At 40.8% G+C, this 17,079-nt stretch overlaps 1 protein-coding gene across 1 annotated transcript in view; it reads right to left on the minus strand.

The window, feature by feature from the left end:
- Positions 1-17,079, minus strand: part of VWA3B (von Willebrand factor A domain containing 3B) — a 430,059-nt gene that overhangs the window by 272,261 nt on the left and 140,719 nt on the right. The window contains exons 10-14 of the mRNA XM_069757817.1: positions 15,913-16,067; positions 15,032-15,170; positions 11,306-11,437; positions 7,671-7,769; positions 3,088-3,270 (exon numbers count right to left, since the gene is read on the minus strand). Of these exons, the coding sequence (XP_069613918.1) occupies positions 3,088-3,270; positions 7,671-7,769; positions 11,306-11,437; positions 15,032-15,170; positions 15,913-16,067 (708 nt within the window). The remainder of the gene's footprint in view (positions 1-3,087; positions 3,271-7,670; positions 7,770-11,305; positions 11,438-15,031; positions 15,171-15,912; positions 16,068-17,079) is intronic.

Genomic DNA, 17,079 nt, shown 5'->3' on the forward strand with positions numbered 1-17,079 from the left:
CTGATACCCCATATGGGGGAACCACCGTTTGGGCGCATGGCAGAGCTCGGAAGGGAAGGAGCGCCATTTGGAATGCAGACTTAGATGGACTGGTCTGCAGGCGTCACGTTGCATTTGCAGAGCCCCTCATGTAACTAAACAGTAGGAACCCCCCACAAGTGACCCCATATTGGAAACTAGACCCCCCAAGGAACTTATCTAGATGTGTTGTGCGAACTTTGAACCCCCAAGTGTTTCACTACAGCTTATAACGCAGAGCCGTGAAAATAAAAAATCTTTTTTTTTTCAACAAAAATTATTTTTTAGCCCCCAGTTTTGTATTTTCCCAAGGGTAACAAGAGAAATTGGACCCCAAAAGTTGTTGTCAATGTGTCGCTGATACCCCATATGTTGGGGTAAACCCCTGCTTGGGCGCACGGGGGAGAGCTCGAAAGGGAAGGAGCACTGTTTTACTTTTTCAACTCAGAATTGACTGGAATTGAGATCGGACGCCATGTGGCGTTTGGAGAGCCCCTGATGTGCCTAAACAGTGGAAACCCCCCAATTATAACTGAAACCCTAATCCAAACACACCCCTAACCCTAATCTCAACGGTAACCCAAACCACACCCCTAACCCTGACACACCCCTAACCCTAATCCCAACCCTATTCCAAACTGTAAATGTAATCCAAACCCTAACCCTAACTTTAGCCCCAACCCTAACCCTAACTTTAGCCCCAACCCTAACCCTAACTTTAGCCGCAACCCTAACTGTAGCCCTAACCCTAACCCTGACCCTAACCCTAGCCCTAACCCTAATGGGAAAATGGAAATAAATACTTTTTTTTAATTTTTCGCTAACTAAGGGGGTGATGAAGGGGGGTTTGATTTACTATTCATAGTGGGTTTTTTATCGGATTTTTATGACTGGCAGCCGTCACACACTAAAAGATGCTTTTTATTGCAAAAAATATTTTTTGCGTTACCACATTTTGAGAGCTATTATTTTTCCATATTTTGGTCCACAGAGTCATGTGAGGTCTTGGTTTTTGTGGGACGAGTTGTCGTTTTTATTGGTAACAATTTCGGGCACGTGACATTTTTTGATCGCTTTTTATTCCGATTTTTGTGAGGCAGAATGACCAAAAACCAGCTATTCATGAATTTCTTTGGGGGGGGGGGGGGGGCGTTTATACTGTTCTGCGTTTGGTAAAATGGATAAAGCAGTTTAATTCTTCGGGTCAGTGCGATTACAGTGATACCTCATTTATATCTTTTTTTATGTTTTGGCGCTTTTATACGATAAAAACTATTTTATAGAAAAAATAATTATTTTTGCATCGCTTTATTTTGAGGACTATAACTTTTTTATTTTTTCACTGATGATGCTGTATGGCATCTCGTTTTTTGCGGGACAAGATGACATTTTCAGCAGTACCATGGTTATTTATATCTGTGTTTTTGATCGCGTGTTATTCCATTTTTTGTTCGGCGGTATGATAATAAAGCGTTGTTTTTTGCCTTGTTTTTTTTTTTACGGTGTTCACTGAAGGGGTTAACTAGTGGGACAGTTTTATAGGACGGGTCGTTATGGACGCGGCGATACTAAATATGTGTACTTTTATTGTTTTTTTTTATTTAGATAAAGAAATGTATTTATTGGAACAATATTTTTTTATTATTATTTATTTAGTTGTTTTTTTTCACACATGTAAAAAAAAATTGTTTTACTTTTTTTACTTTGCCCCAGGGGGGACATCACAGTAAAGTGACAGATCGCTGATCTGACACTTTGCTGTGCACTGTGTCAGATCAGTGATCACACAGGCACAGCAGGGACGCTTACCAGCGCTTGCTCTGTGCAGGCGCTGGTAAGCAACCTCCCTGCAGGACCCGGATGCAGCCCCGTGGCCATTTTGGATCCGGGCCTGCAGGGAGGAGGAGGTAAGAGACACTCGCAGCAACGCGATCACATCGCGTTGCTCCGAGGGTCTCAGGGAAGCACGCATGGAGCCCCCTCCCTGCGCGATGCTTCCCTATACCGCCGGAACACTGCGATCATGTTTGATCACAGTGTTCCATGGGTTAATGTGCCGGGGCGGTCCGTGACCGCTCCTGGCACATAGTGCCGGATATCAGCTGCGATAGTCAGCTGACACCCGGCCGATCGCATATGACGTACTATCCCGTCGGTGGGCATACGGGCTCACCCCACCTCGACGGGATAGTACGTCATATGTCAGAAAGGGGTTAAACAGTAGACAGCATGGGCACATTTATAAGATTATCTCAGCACAGGAACATTTTATTTAAACACATCCAATTGTGGAAATTATTATTATTCCAAGATCTATTGATTAAAATGAACTTTTGTTTGTGGTAAAACTGCTTTAAAGTGCATTAAAAGTGTGACACCATTGTCCTCAGCAGTGATATAGGAGTCAGAGATGCTTCCAGGGGTCTTCCTGATGCTGTTCTCCTTCCATTCGGAACTTTTTTCATCCATTCCTACATTTTCACTGCACCTCAGGCCTCCTTGTATGGTCTGCCGGAAATGCACAGATTTTCCATTGACTCCCATTGACTCCCATTATGCTCGTTACTTGAAACGAGTATCAGGAATTGCTCAGTTTGAGTAACGAGAATCCGAGCAATTTAGTCCTCTCTCATCCCTAAGGGCTCATACTCACTTGTGTGAAATACAGCCGAGTCTCGCATGGTAACACCCGGCTCTGCCGCCGGCACTTGTGAGTGCAGCGTGCAACTCCATGTATTGCTGTGCGGCCGCACCCTCCGCTCTGGAGTACCAGCGGCAGAGCCGGGTTTTAACCTGCGAGACTCGGCCGTATTTCACACAAGTGAGTATGAGCCCTAATACTGATGTAAAATACTGACCAAATAGTAAATGTGTGAACTTGGCCTTAGTCCAAAACTCAGTTCAGAACATCAATCAGCTCTTCCAAGGGTATCTAACTTCAGTCGCAAAATATATATTTTGAAGCTATTTATATTACATTATCACAAATAATCTAAAAATGAAATATTAACAAAGAAAAACAGATTTCTTATCCTCAACTATAAGTACTTTATGTCTGTGGACACTTACCATAAAAGGTTGAGGAGCATCAGGGCTCTTGAGGTAACTGCTGTAAGTGTGAAAACGGCCTCCAGTCTTGCTGGAAATCTCATATAAGAAGCTGTTTGCTTCAGTGTCATCACAGTTGAATGAAATTGTGTGGATAGGAATTTGATTTACGATAGTAACTTGAGCAAGAATCGTGTCAGTAGGCTGTAAGAGGTGAAAAAACATTTCTGGTAAAAAAAACATGCATCCAAAATTTGTGGTACTTGATAAGACAAGATTTATATTCTGCTGTTTTTCATGCAGGTCGCATTGATGAGATCTTCACCAATCACAAGAGATTAATTTTTAGTCTCACACACGTGGGAAAAAAAATTGTGTACCAGCAAAGTGAATAAGATTTCTGAAATTGTATGCATTTGCTGCTTATTTTGTAAGCTGCATTTTTGGTGCATTTTTCACTGATTAAAATTAATATAAAAAGTGGTAAAAATGCACAGTGTTTTTCCTGACACTTTTTCTGCAGCAAAAATCTGTTGTAAATAATCAATGTATGCATATAGCCTAAACATTCAGGCAGGACGTGTCTTCTACATCGGCCCTCAGTACACAAGATAAAGCCAATTTCCAGTCCGCTTCCTCTTTTTTCTATCAAACAGGCATATGGCTTGTGAGAAAGGATCAGACATAAAACATAACCACGACTGCAAGATCCGACTACATATGTATTGACTGTTGTCTGTAATCATGGAGTCATAGACTAGAATCAACATACTGGGACGGTGGGCATCGCAGGGCTCCAGGCACTTTCAGGTAATCATTATGATTGTATGATCGGACCCAGATATTGTTTGCTTAATGGTCTCTAGATGTGGTACACAACCCTTTTGGAGTTTGCTTACTCTGGTATATACTTTTCTCTTATACTGCTACTAATATTGGGTATATACTAACTATTGAGCATTATACTCAGTCTCTAATTCTTTTACACATGTTGGTGCCTGGTGTTTATTGTGATCCCACTCAGTATTGGCTTACCTTTGTCACATCCCTGTATTTTATATATTGTTTATAATAAAGCTTTGGTACTTTCTTACTTATTGATTCTTGGTGGTGCTTGTTATCTATATGAGTTTCATACATCTGGCATAGAAGTAACACAGTATTTCAGAAAAGGAACATTATATTTAGGAACACTAAAATATGGTGGTGGTAGGGTGATGGTCTGTTGCTGTTTTGCTGCTTCAGGACCTGGATGACTTGCTGTGCTAAATGTAACCATAAATTTGGCTGTCTACCAAAAAATTCTAAAGGAGAATGTCCGCCCATCTGTTCGTGACCTCAAGCTGAAACACACTTGGGTTATGCAGCAGGGCAATGATCCAAACCACACCAGCAAGTCCACCTATGAATGGCTTAAGAAAAACAGAATTAACTCTTTGGAGTGGCCTAGTCCTGACCTTAATCCGATTGGGATACTGTGGCATGACTTTAGAAAGGCGGTTCATGCCCGGAAACCTTCCAATGTGGCTAAATTACAACAATGGTGCAAAGATGAGTGGGCCAAAATTCCTCCAGAGCATTATTAAAGACTCATTGCCAGTTATCACAAACGTTTGATTGCAGTTTTTATTTCTTTCTCCATTAATAATAAAGACCTTCATTTAAAAACTGCATTTTGTGTTTACTTTTGTTTTGTCTAATATTTAAATTTGTTTGATGATCCGAAACATTTAAGTGTGACAAACATGCAAAAGAATAGGAAATCAGAAAGGGGGGCAAATGCTTTTTCACACAACCGTACACCAGTCCCATTGTATTGTAAGTGATGTATATACACCAGTCATAGTGCTTTCTATGTATGTTTGTATCTATCTATACATATACATACATATATATACTGTATATATATATATATATATATACAGTGTATATATATATATATATATACTAGCTATTGAACCCGTTCTACGCCCGGGTGGCGAGCATTTATATTGGTATATGGTCTCCATCCTGGTATGTGCTGCTCCATCCTGCGCCCCCATCCTGTCATGTGCTGCTCCCATCCTGCGCCCCCGTTCTGTCATGTGCTGCTCCCATCCTGCGTCCCCGTTCTGTCATGTGCTGCTCCCATCCTGCGCCTCCATTCTGTCATTTGCTGCTCCCATCCTGTCATTTGCTGCTCCCATCCTGCGCCCGTTCTGTCATTTGCTGCTGCCATCCTGCGTCCCCGTTCTGTCATTTGCTGCTGCCATCCTGCGCCCGTTCTGTCATGTGCTGCTGCCATCCTGCGCCCGTTCTGTCATGTGCTGCTGCCATCCTGCGCCCGTTCTGTCATGTGCTGCTGCCATCCTGCGCCCGTTCTGTCATGTGCTGCTGCCATCCTGCGCCCGTTCTGTCATGTGCTGCTGCCATCCTGCGCCCGTTCTGTCATGTGCTGCTGCCATCCTGCGCCCGTTCTGTCATGTGCTGCTCCCATCCTGCGCCCGTTCTGTCATGTGCTGCTGCCATCCTGCGCCCGTTCTGTCATGTGCTGCTGCCATCCTGCGCCCGTTCTGTCATGTGCTGCTGCCATCCTTCGCCCGTTCTGTCATGTGCTGCTGCCATCCTTCGCCCGTTCTGTCATGTGCTGCTGCCATCCTTCGCCCGTTCTGTCATGTGCTGCGGCCATCCTGCGCCCGTTCTGTCATGTGCTGCTGCCATCCTGCGCCCGTTCTGTCATGTGTTGCGGCCATCCTGCGCCCGTTCTGTCATGTGCTGCTGCCATCCTGCGCCCGTTCTGTCATGTGCTGCGGCCATCCTGCGCCCGTTCTGACATGTGCTGCTGCCATCCTGCGCCCGTCCTGTCATGTGCTGCTGCCATCCTGCGCCCGTTCTGTCATGTGCTGCTGCCATCCTGCGCCCGTTCTGTCATGTGCTGCTGCCATCCTGCGCCCGTTCTGTCATGTGCTGCTGCCATCCTGCGCCCGTTCTGTCATGTGCTGCTGCCATCCTGCGCCCGTTCTGTCATGTGCTGCTCCCATCCTGCGCCACCATTGTATTATATGCCCCCCGCTCCAGTGTGTATGCCCCCGAATGCTGCTGCCATATAAAAAAAAAAAAAATACCATACTCACCTATCGTCCGGCTCCACTGCAGGTATGTCTTCAAGAAAATGGCGCCGGAAAGCGGGGACTGCGCAGGCGCCGATTCCGGCAGCAGGAATCGGCGCCTGCGCAGTCCGCGCTTTCCGGCGCCATTTTCTTGAAGAGACACCTGCAGTGGAGCCGGAGTGTGTCTTCAAGAAAATGGCGCCGGAAAGCGCGGACTGCGCAGGCGCCGATTCCGGCAGCAGGAATCGGCGCCTGCGCAGTCCGCGCCCTCCGGAGCCGGGAGCAGAGGAGCCGGGAGACGGAGCCGCAAGCAGCGCTGGAACCGGGAAAGGTGAGTATACTTACCCTCCCTCCTGGCGGTCCCTGGCTCTCCGGTGGAGATGGCGGTATGCGTTCAGTGCTTACGCATACCGCGATCTCCCGGGAGCGTCGCTCTGTGAGGCCCAGACTGCGCCGGCGCTTGCGCTTGCGCAGTCTATAGAGGCTTCGGACAGAGTGACGCTCCCAGCGTTATATTATAGATATATATATATGTATATATATACACGCAGTCCAAGGGTATCCTACAAGATTTGTACAGCAGCTTTGGTGTCTCCTATGCAACGTGTAAAGCAGGCTCGGTGTCTCCTATGTGATCTATATAGCTGACTCCCAGGGTATGTGATGTATACAACAGTCTCAGTGTATCATATGTGACGTTTACAGGAGTCTTGGTGTCTCCTATGTGATGTATGCAGCAGTCTCGGCGTGTCCTATGTGATATATACACAACAGTCTAATTGTATCCTATGAGATGTATGCAGAAATCTCAGTGTATCCTATGAGATGTATGCAGCAGTCTTAGTTTCTCCTATGTGATGTATACTGTAGAAATCCCATGGCTTGAATTGTGTAAACAACACAAGTAGTGATACATTTCTCACTTTGAAGACACATGCAATGAACTATACATCTGTGTTTGGAACCACTTGCTGTGATCAGTTTTTACAAAACTTATTGCAAAGAGTTGACTGCGCTCCAGACTGACCAACGCAAACCTGGAAAAACATCTGTGAGTAGCATCATCAATACCAACTAACATCACACGCCTCACCAAAGACAAACAGCTCCAGCCATCACATTAGGGATGAGTTGCCTACATTTTGACCAAATATAGCAGGATAATTTTTAAATAAAGTGTTTTAAATTTTAAGGTCTGTGAATCATGGTATAAATATCCTAATGACCCTTTGCAGATTAACGTTTGCCACCCCTGGGCTAGAACGAGGTGACAAGGGACATTAGGCATTAACCCCTCTCCTAGAATGTTACCACTGCGCATGCTGGGCCAGGATCTGGGCATCTGGGCAGTCACTAGCGGCCAAGCTTACAGCAGATACAAAACAAAATAACAAGTCAATTGCAAACTCTATTTTCATGCTACCTAACTAAAGCAATTTAATAACTTGAGAATACTTGTTTAAGTCTATTAGTATCTCATATTTATACACTTACATATAGCTGCAATATTAGTACCTGATCAGGTCTTCCATCAGTGAGTAGGTAAACTGCTTGGGTATTACAGTCAGTGAGGGCAACCTGGAGAGCCTTCAAGGTATTTGTTGAACTGCCAACCTTTGAATAAAAAGATTAACCAATTACTGTCACAAAATGTAATTCTTAATAGATTGATAACATTGACTTTAAAATGGAAAATAATGTAATATGCCTTATTGTGCAGAACACATTAATTTGTCTTGAATACTGTTAAAGTAAATATAAATTCAGTATAATGCTCCAATGCATGCAAATTCAAAAATATAATACGGTAATTAAGGAATTGGCAAATGGTAAATGAAAAAAACATGATTTTTATGTTTACAGCTCCTAGGCAGAAGTATATAATATGGTTACAGACTAAAATCAATATTAAAATCAATACCTGTATAATCTGAACCAGCAGTCAAGTGTATATTGTTTTCAAAATGCTTTTTTATCTACAAACTGCTAATACTTACAAACATACTTTTAGTATATTTGCCTGGTTTTGTTCCAACCAGGGATGAGCGAACCAGAATGGTAAAGTGTGGGGTCCGTACCGGACACCTAGTGTCTGCTAACAAACCTCAAACACAGACTTTTTATAGTACATCCAATTTCCTGTTTGGGTTCGCCAGACCCTTGATCACGAGTGCCGCTCTTATTAGAGCTGGGGGAGTACTGTGGCAAAAGCCGCTGTGTGTATTGTACAACCCATATCTGTGGGAGTACTGTGCCAAAAGCCGCTGTGTGTATTGTACAACCCATGTCTGTGGGAGTACTGTGCCAAAAGCCGCTGTGTGTATTGTACAACCCATATCTGTGGGAGTACTGTGCCAAAAGCCGCTGTGTGTATTGTACAACCCATATCTGTGGAAGTACTGTGCCAAAAGCCGCTGTGTGTATTGTACAACCCATATCTGTGGGAGTACTTGGCCAAAAGCCGCTGTGTGTATTGTACAACCCATGTCTGTGGGAGTACTTGGCCAAAAGTCGCTGTGTGTATTGTACAACCCATGTCTGTGGGAGTACTGTGCCAAAAGCTGCTGTGCGTACTGTACAACCCATATCTGTGGGAGTACTGTGCCAAAAGCCGCTGTGTGTATTGTACAACCCATGTCTGTGGGAGTACTGCGCCAAAAGCCGCTGTGTGTATTGTACAACCCATATCTGTGGGAGTATTGTGCCAAAAGCCGCTGTGTGTATTGTCCAACCCATGTCTGTGGGAGTACTGCGCCAAAAGCCGCTGTGTGTATTGTACAACCCATATCTGTGGGAGTACTGCGCCAAAAGCTGCTGTGCGTACTGTACAACCCATATCTGTGGAATACTTTGCCAAAAAGCTGCTGTGTGTACTCTGCAACCCATGCCTGTGGGAGTACTGTGTGTTTAAGCTACAGTGGGTACTCTGTACCCGTCTGTTGGAGTACTGTGCTTTTAAGCCGCTGTGTGTACTCTGCTCCCTCCTGGCCTGTGAGAGTACTGCGGCTTTAAGCCACTGTGTGTTTTATAGTAATTTGAGAAAACATTCAACTTATGTGTGCACAATAAAATGGAACTTTTTTTTCTCATTACTATCTTTTTGAGAGCCAAGTTTTTTTTTTACTATATCGTGATTTGGCCAGATACCCTACTTGAGCACTTCCCTCCTTATTTTTGCGAGTGCCAAGTATAACTTGTTGTTGTTGCCATTTCTAGGCTAAAGAAATATTTTTCAGGACATCTGTGTTTTCTATTAGTGTTGCACATAAATAATTGGCATTAGCTATCTCGTTGCCAATTAGTCGGCCAAACAAATATTTTTTCTGTACCGCTGTACCTTTTCTAGTAGTGTGGCAAATAAATAAATCTCAGTAGCTGTCTCTTTTCACCATTTTTCTATGTCAGTAGTTAATAGGGAATCCCCTGCCAAAACTTGATGCGAAACGCATATCAGGTACAGTATGTTCTCTTTAGGCGAGACTGTATTATTACCGCTGTTTATGTACTACATATACGGTAATTCCGTCATATCATTTTTCTATGCATTGTAAACTTTGGGCTCTTTCAAGTATCCACTTTATTTTTCTTGTATCTTGCACTGTATGTTTTTAAACTTCCTTTTATACAAGTTTCATTTATTTTTCACTTATTTCATTTTTTTTAACTTTCTGAGTTCTGCACATCTTTTGTATAGTTTTCTAGTTATTTGGGAAATAATGCTAATCTGGAAGTCATGTTGTGAACGACACTAAAATTACAAGACTTCATTAGATATCACAATAAAAGTGTAATAATATATTTTATCAATTTTAAAGGGAACCTGTCAGATAATTTATGGAGTCCGAAACACTGGCAGCGTGAATCAGGGACAGGATCCCTCACTGTGGGCATCTATGTTTAAAATTAGCTAGTCATCTGAGTTGTCAGTCAAGCTGACACACATGGATGAGACTTGTAGGTCATGCTGAGAAAGACAGGAAGCTAATTGGCAGTTTCTTAAACCACATTTCTAAAGAGCTGCAGCATTCCAGAGCAAATCATATATGCCAGCAATGAGAGAGTTTTGCCCCGATTTATGCAGCCCTATTTCAAGCAGTATGAATCACTTGACAGGCTCCGTTTACGCAAATGTAAGCCCACTGTTAATTTCTGAGGGATGGCACTGCTACCCTTGTTACTCTTGGTTCTGCAGAGATGACAGCACACCCATCACTCACCTGACCCCTGCAACCGATCACTGTTCTCCCTAGTCAGTAGATGTGTGGTTATTTTACTGCTGTTTTAATATTTCTATGTATTCCAAGCTATCCTAATAAAGCAGACAACCCCTTTAATGTAAATGAGGACATACTAAATGTTTCCCAGCAGGCGAAGCCAAACTAAATCCAACATGCAAGATCCTGATAAGTTTGAGATTGACTTTGACTGAAAATATTCATCTCCATTAGTAAAGGGAATGTCCACTGCTTTGATTTTGTCAGATAGGTCATTAATATATTGTTGGGTACTGAAACCAGGCACTATTACAGAACAGCTGACATCCACCAAGGAGGTGGGATGAAAACAGTATATGGAGCTAGAATACCACAGCTCCATACACTTTGGCCTTTATCCAGGTACTGTAGCTCAGCTCCTACTGAAGCAAAACACTAAACAGCGTAAAAAGCCGTAATGTGCCAGCTCCATATACTGCTTACATCTGACAGCTGCCCCCAACCAATTGCTGGTTCATGAGTACAATCTCCATTTTGAGTGTAGCAAGTGTTTTTTCTCTATATATACTGAATATGATGTAGTGATGGCTTCCTTTACTTCAACTTCACTAGTATTTAGATACACGACTAAAAATGGATTACAAAAATGAAAATGTTTCTCTCAATTACAAGTTCATGAAGTTGCTTTGCAAGTCGCCTTGGAGGCAACAAATAAATGTCTGCCCTAAAAGAGAAAAGCCAATCAAGAAGTACAGAGATCTCTTGGATAATTAGAGTTTACAAGGTGAAGCCCTAAATAAATATTCATGAGCAAACATGTTAGTACATGGAACTTAGGAGGACAGGTGTATGAAAAAATGTCTGCTTACATAATTGGATGGTTATGTTGAGATGGAAAGATATATGTATTCGATGACTATATATGAATTATGTTACCTGAAGCTCTTTAATCCAGCTCCACGCTTCTTTTATGTTTTCTTCATTAACAGCTGCCAATTTTGGTTTCCAGGCTTCTACTTTTGAATCAAACTTTACAAAATTGAACATCCTCTTGTGTTTCAGTTGCTCCTGTAGAAATCAATGTTACTATAACTATGAGAATCTAAAATTGGGTACCGAATAAGCTATTTAGTCATGTTGTGTATTAAAGGGGTTTTTCCCCAAATTAAAAGTTATCCAAACTGGGGTCTGTTTGCAATTTGAAATACAATAATATGGATGAAGAAGTTAAAAGAAAATAAGATAACTGACATTTTTTCAGTTTCCTTCTTTTTAAACTCTAGTACTAACATTGGTATTAAGCTTTTAACAAATGCACTTTTAAAAGGATTGAAACAGCACAAGATCTGGGAAGGTAATGGATCTATTACTCTATTGATTACACTTCTAAAAATAAAAGAACTTCAGTTTTTCATTTTTGTAAAAAATGTGTTAAAAAGTTTAGAGGCTATGGCATTATTCAGATATCTATTTTTTGTTGTACGAGATCTATCCATATTTTTTTACAAATAGAACACATGGCCATTATACAACCCTTATTCCTAAAAAGTAAAATGGGTAAAATGTATCGAAAATAACAATGCTGTGATTTGGAAATCTCTCATAGCCCTATTTTATACACAGCAGAACATAGAACACAGATCTGAAGTTAAAAGTTAGACATCTTTCCATTTTATTTTATTTTTTAAATAACCCCTCTAGAAATTGATAACAAATCTCAAAAAAGTTGGGCCAGGGTTAACAAAAGACTGGAATATTAAGTTGTACTAATAAAACAAAGCTGGAGAGTCAATTTTCAACTAGTTCACATGACAGTTTAATAAAAGAGCAAGCTAGAGAGGCAGAGTATCTCAGAAGCAAAAGATGGTCAGATGTTCACCAATGTCCCGCAATATAAATCATGTAAAGACTTTGAATATCCCACCATCTTCAGTACATATTATCATCAAAAGATTCAGAGATTCTGGAGAAATCCAGGCTTACAAGGGACAAAATCAACAGTCATTATTGGATGCTCATGATCTACCGGCCATCAGGTGTCACTGCATTAACAAAAACAGGCATGATTCAGTTGTATAAATCACTGCATGGGACAGGAATACTTCTCGAAATCATTGTCTGTGAAAACAGTTTGCCATGCAATCCACAAATTTAAGTTGAAGCTCAATCATGCAAAGAAGAAATATCCCAAAACAGTTTAAAGCTTATTTAAATTGGAGGGAGGCAAAACATAAAACTTTTCTATGGTCAGATGAATCAAAATTTGAAATTCTTCATGGAAACCATGGTGTCCTTGTTCTCAGTGCACAGCTCAAAAGCCTGCATCTCTGATGTAATGGGGTGGCATTAGTGCCTATTGCATGGGCAGCTTACACATCTTGAAAGGCACTTTCAATGCTGAACCTTATATAGAGGTTTTAGAACAACATATGCTCCCATCTAGCCAACATCTATTTCTGGGAATGCCATATTTCAGCAAGACAATGTTAAACCATATTCTGCATCCATCACATCATGGCTTTGCAGAAGAAGGGTCCGGGTGATGAACTGGCTGCTTGCAGTCCAGGACACTATGAAATGAAAAATCAGCCAAAGACCCAATACTGTTGAGCAGCTAAAATCCTACAACAGACAAGAATGGGTCAACAGAAATTGGTCTCCTCAGTTCTCAAACATTTGTAGACTGTTGTAAAAAGAAGGAATGATATATAATAGTTGACATGGCCCTGTCCCAACATTGAAGTATGTTGCTTCCATCAATTTCTAAAAGTTAATTTTTTCAAATGAAATGAAAAATGTTCTAACTTTAAACTTCTGATCTGTGTTGCAAGTTCTGTGGTGAATAAAATATGGCTAAAGTAGATTTCTAAATTACATTACATTCTTGCTTTCTTTTCAGTTTACACAGCACTACAATTTTTTTTTTAGATTTTAAGTTGTAGTTTATGGGCATGTTCATATGTCTGGGTTTTTTATTGGGACATGCAGTCTAATCTGTGAACAGCATTGTATAGTGAAGGAGAAGTTGAGCGGAAAGATATATAGGTGTCACGCTGTGATGGTCTTCAGTTAGGAAGTGGAGGGGCCCAAGCTGTTCCTGGAACAGGGAACCTAACTATCCCTGTCCTAGGGTACTCTTAAAGGTAGAGAGGCATGAGTCTCCGACCTATGCTCCTGTTAATGTCCTAAGCTGTCCCCTCCCCCAGGAAGGCCTCGGATAGATGTTAGTGGGTTTGAAATAAAACCAAATTTTTTCATCTTTAAGCTATGGAGTGCTGCCTGCATTTTTTCCTGTGTCTAGATATGTTAGTGTACATACACATAAAACAAACAGAGACAATAAAAAGCAACTTACATACAAAAACACTCACCAAGGGTAGAGGAAAAAAGGGAAGGGTAGGAAGGTACAAACCAAATGGGAATAGGATAAGAGAGAAAACATACACCCAAAAACAGCAGACAACAATCTCCAGCAACAACTACAACCTCCAACTTCAGCACACCAACTCCAGTAAGCGAGGAAGCAAAACTTTCACAGGCAGGGATGAGAAGGTCAGGCCAGGTTTTATAGAAAAAGGAAAGAAGCAGCAGGTCAGGAGCAGCCATGAGAAGGAGCTGCATGTCTCTAACCAGCATTCAAAGAGTTGTTAATTGACGCTGCAGAGGTTAAGTCCATTTAATATGAGGAACCAAACACACAGGCTAAATGGAAGACTTGCAATTCACAGTACGTAAAAATAGTCTAACCCCAGATCTCCCAGGAGGACGTGACACACTCATGAATATATGTTTGTTGGAAAATATTCTAATATAATTTGCATGTTATTCATTAATATCCCTGGTGTTGGTATGGATATGAGTCCAGTGAGCAGTCCTTCTCAGTGAATGACAGCTATCTGCATGCATAGTCATACAGGAAAGACTGCCAGTCATTGAGTAAGACCGCCAATGGACACATTGAACAAAATGCAAGTTTTACTTAAACTTTCCCTCATAAATGTAAATCAATTTGATTAGTTTCTACTGCTTTACGACATCCTGCCTGCAGATCAGATACTATTGTCAACATGTAGTGTTCCCTTTAAAAATAAAGGATAGCATTTGGATGCCATCCATAGGTCATCTGAATGCTATGCATGTTTTAGTGTGAAATGGGTAGGCGAATCTTGAAATAATTTTTATTTTGCATAAAACATTGATAAAATAACTGATACGCAGATCATTGGTCCGGCATGCTTATGAAAAATGTCCTACTTTTTCTCATACGCAAAATAACAGATGTCTGAATGAGGCCTAACTAAAGTTAACTAAATAATAACATTTTCCATCTGTAAATCCCATTAAAACGTATGGAGCCTTTTGTAAATATATTTACGGTATTTTGTTTTCTGTGAAATACATTAGTGTGAATTAATTATTAGTTATACATTGGTGTGATTTAAAAAGTGTTAATGTATTACTCATACATTAGTGTAAATTATTATTTAGTGCATGAGCCACATAAACATTTAATAACAGGTAAATTCAGCAGGTATTGTCTTCATGATAAAACATTCTAGAATATATACTAGGCCACCAATCCCCTAGTTCTACAGATAATCATACAGTATTATTTTGTGCCAAAGGATTTTCTTTATATTTTTATTTTCCAGAATTGTTCACCTGCAAAAGCTGTAATATTTTCTTTTTCAGTAAAAACAGCTTGTCCTTCATGGAATGTGAGGTATCAATGAGAATATACACTTGGTCTTCAAGGATAGTGCCGAAGAGTTCTCTACTCCCATTCTGAAGCCATTGGACTCTTAAAAAAATGTGATTAACAAAATATAAATAAAAAGTAAAATATTTTGTTTGTTATCGTAGCCATGTTAATCCTTAGGGTATATGAAGTTATGTTATGTTAGGCGGAATCTGACTGAAAAAGTGTCACAACACCTATGCAAAAGTGAACATATTGCACAGCCAGAGCAATGTAAGGAAAACATTGCTGCACACATGTTCAGTCTTTTGTTGCTTCTTTCAATTGCTTTGGAAACACTGAAACAGTTAAAAGATGTACTGTAATATGTTCATTCATAGCGCAGCTTCTGCTAAAAAGTCATTCACTAGTTATAGTTTAAACTGTAGAAATAAAAAAAGACGCTGTTGGCAGGGCCGCTGCAAAGACGACAGCAAACCTGCCAGCCAAGACTCTTGAAGAAAAAGATGGCTGACTTTTTCCTGAAGAGGCTTTGCTTAGGGAAACCTCCGCAGGTCCACTGGTGTTGTGGAGATGTCATGTACACATACCCTCAGTCCATGCACACGCACTGAGTGTTTGGTGAGTTTTTTACCTCAGTATTTGTAAACCAAAATCAGGAGGGGTTAAGAAATGCAGAAGTAGCGGCGCACGTGTTTCCATTAGACTTTTCCTCATCAAAAAACTCATCAAATACTCAACGTGTACAAATGATATGATATTATCTTTCTGTGACCATTTCTAATGGTAAATTATCAGCCATAATATTAATGTAAAAATACCAATTCTTCAAAAATGATATCACCTTCTTTTCATTTTGTCCAGAGCGGTCTTCAATTTTTCCTCATACCACTGGCATTTCTCCTTACTGATATGCACATGGACGACAGAACCATCTTTCCAAATCATGTGGACAAAACGGTCGCAGTACTTAGCATTTATCATTTTCAGATTGTTTTCCTGGTTACGGAAACCACATCACAAGACAATGTTAACACATCACAAGACAATGTTACACATCGTGATACTCAGACACAAGATTGGATGATACACAACAGCACACCAATAGCACCACGAAAAATACAAGCACGGCACATGTCGTTTTTTTAAGCAATTTTGCCACCCTTATCTGCTAAAATGTTGCAAGAAATCACATTTCTACAAGTAAAAACACAAATATGGTCTTTACATGAAATTTTCCCCATTGAAGTCAATTAGAAAAACACACACAAAAAAAAACATTTTAAGTGCAGAGTTTTAAAAATCCCATTTACACCTACTGTATGTACCACCTGGTAGCAGAAATTACACATGGCATAGGCAAAACACAAAATGTCAAGTACAATAACATATTCTCATTTTTTTTCATTGTATAGAACTACCAGATGGTAAGATGGTCAGTTTTTAACTCTGGTAAAGAAAATGTTTAAAAAATATATATATTTTTGGCAAAATTTGGATGCAGTTAGTTATCTCACTTGAGCATTAAAACAATACAATGTAGTAATGGCAGGTGGCACATTGGTGACTGTGAGCCTCAAGTTTCATCTGACTAAGAAAATAACTACACAGAGAATATGTTACATGTATTTACTCCGACACAAACTAGTCTTAGGTTATATGCACACGATGCAGATTTGTTGCTTTTCCGCAGCGTTTTTTTCTGCGCGGAAATGCACCAAAAACGCAAAGGATTACTAAAGGAAGGTTAATCAATGACAATCCTGAATAGTTGTGCACATGATGCGGAAATTTCAATCCATATTCTCAGTGTTTTATTTTACGCCGCATGTCAATTCTTTTTGTGGATCTGTAGCGTTTTCCACCCATTGACTTCCATTGAGTCACTCAAATCTGTAGCAAAAACGCAGGAGTAAAAAGGTTTGCAGATTTGCTGTGGATTTGGTGTGGAGTAGATGCAGATTTGGTGACAAAAACGCAGCAGATTTGTCAAAGGAAATGACGTCTGAAG

Source organism: Ranitomeya imitator, chromosome 3 (genome assembly GCF_032444005.1).
Source record: "Ranitomeya imitator isolate aRanImi1 chromosome 3, aRanImi1.pri, whole genome shotgun sequence".
Taxonomy (NCBI): domain Eukaryota; kingdom Metazoa; phylum Chordata; class Amphibia; order Anura; family Dendrobatidae; genus Ranitomeya; species Ranitomeya imitator.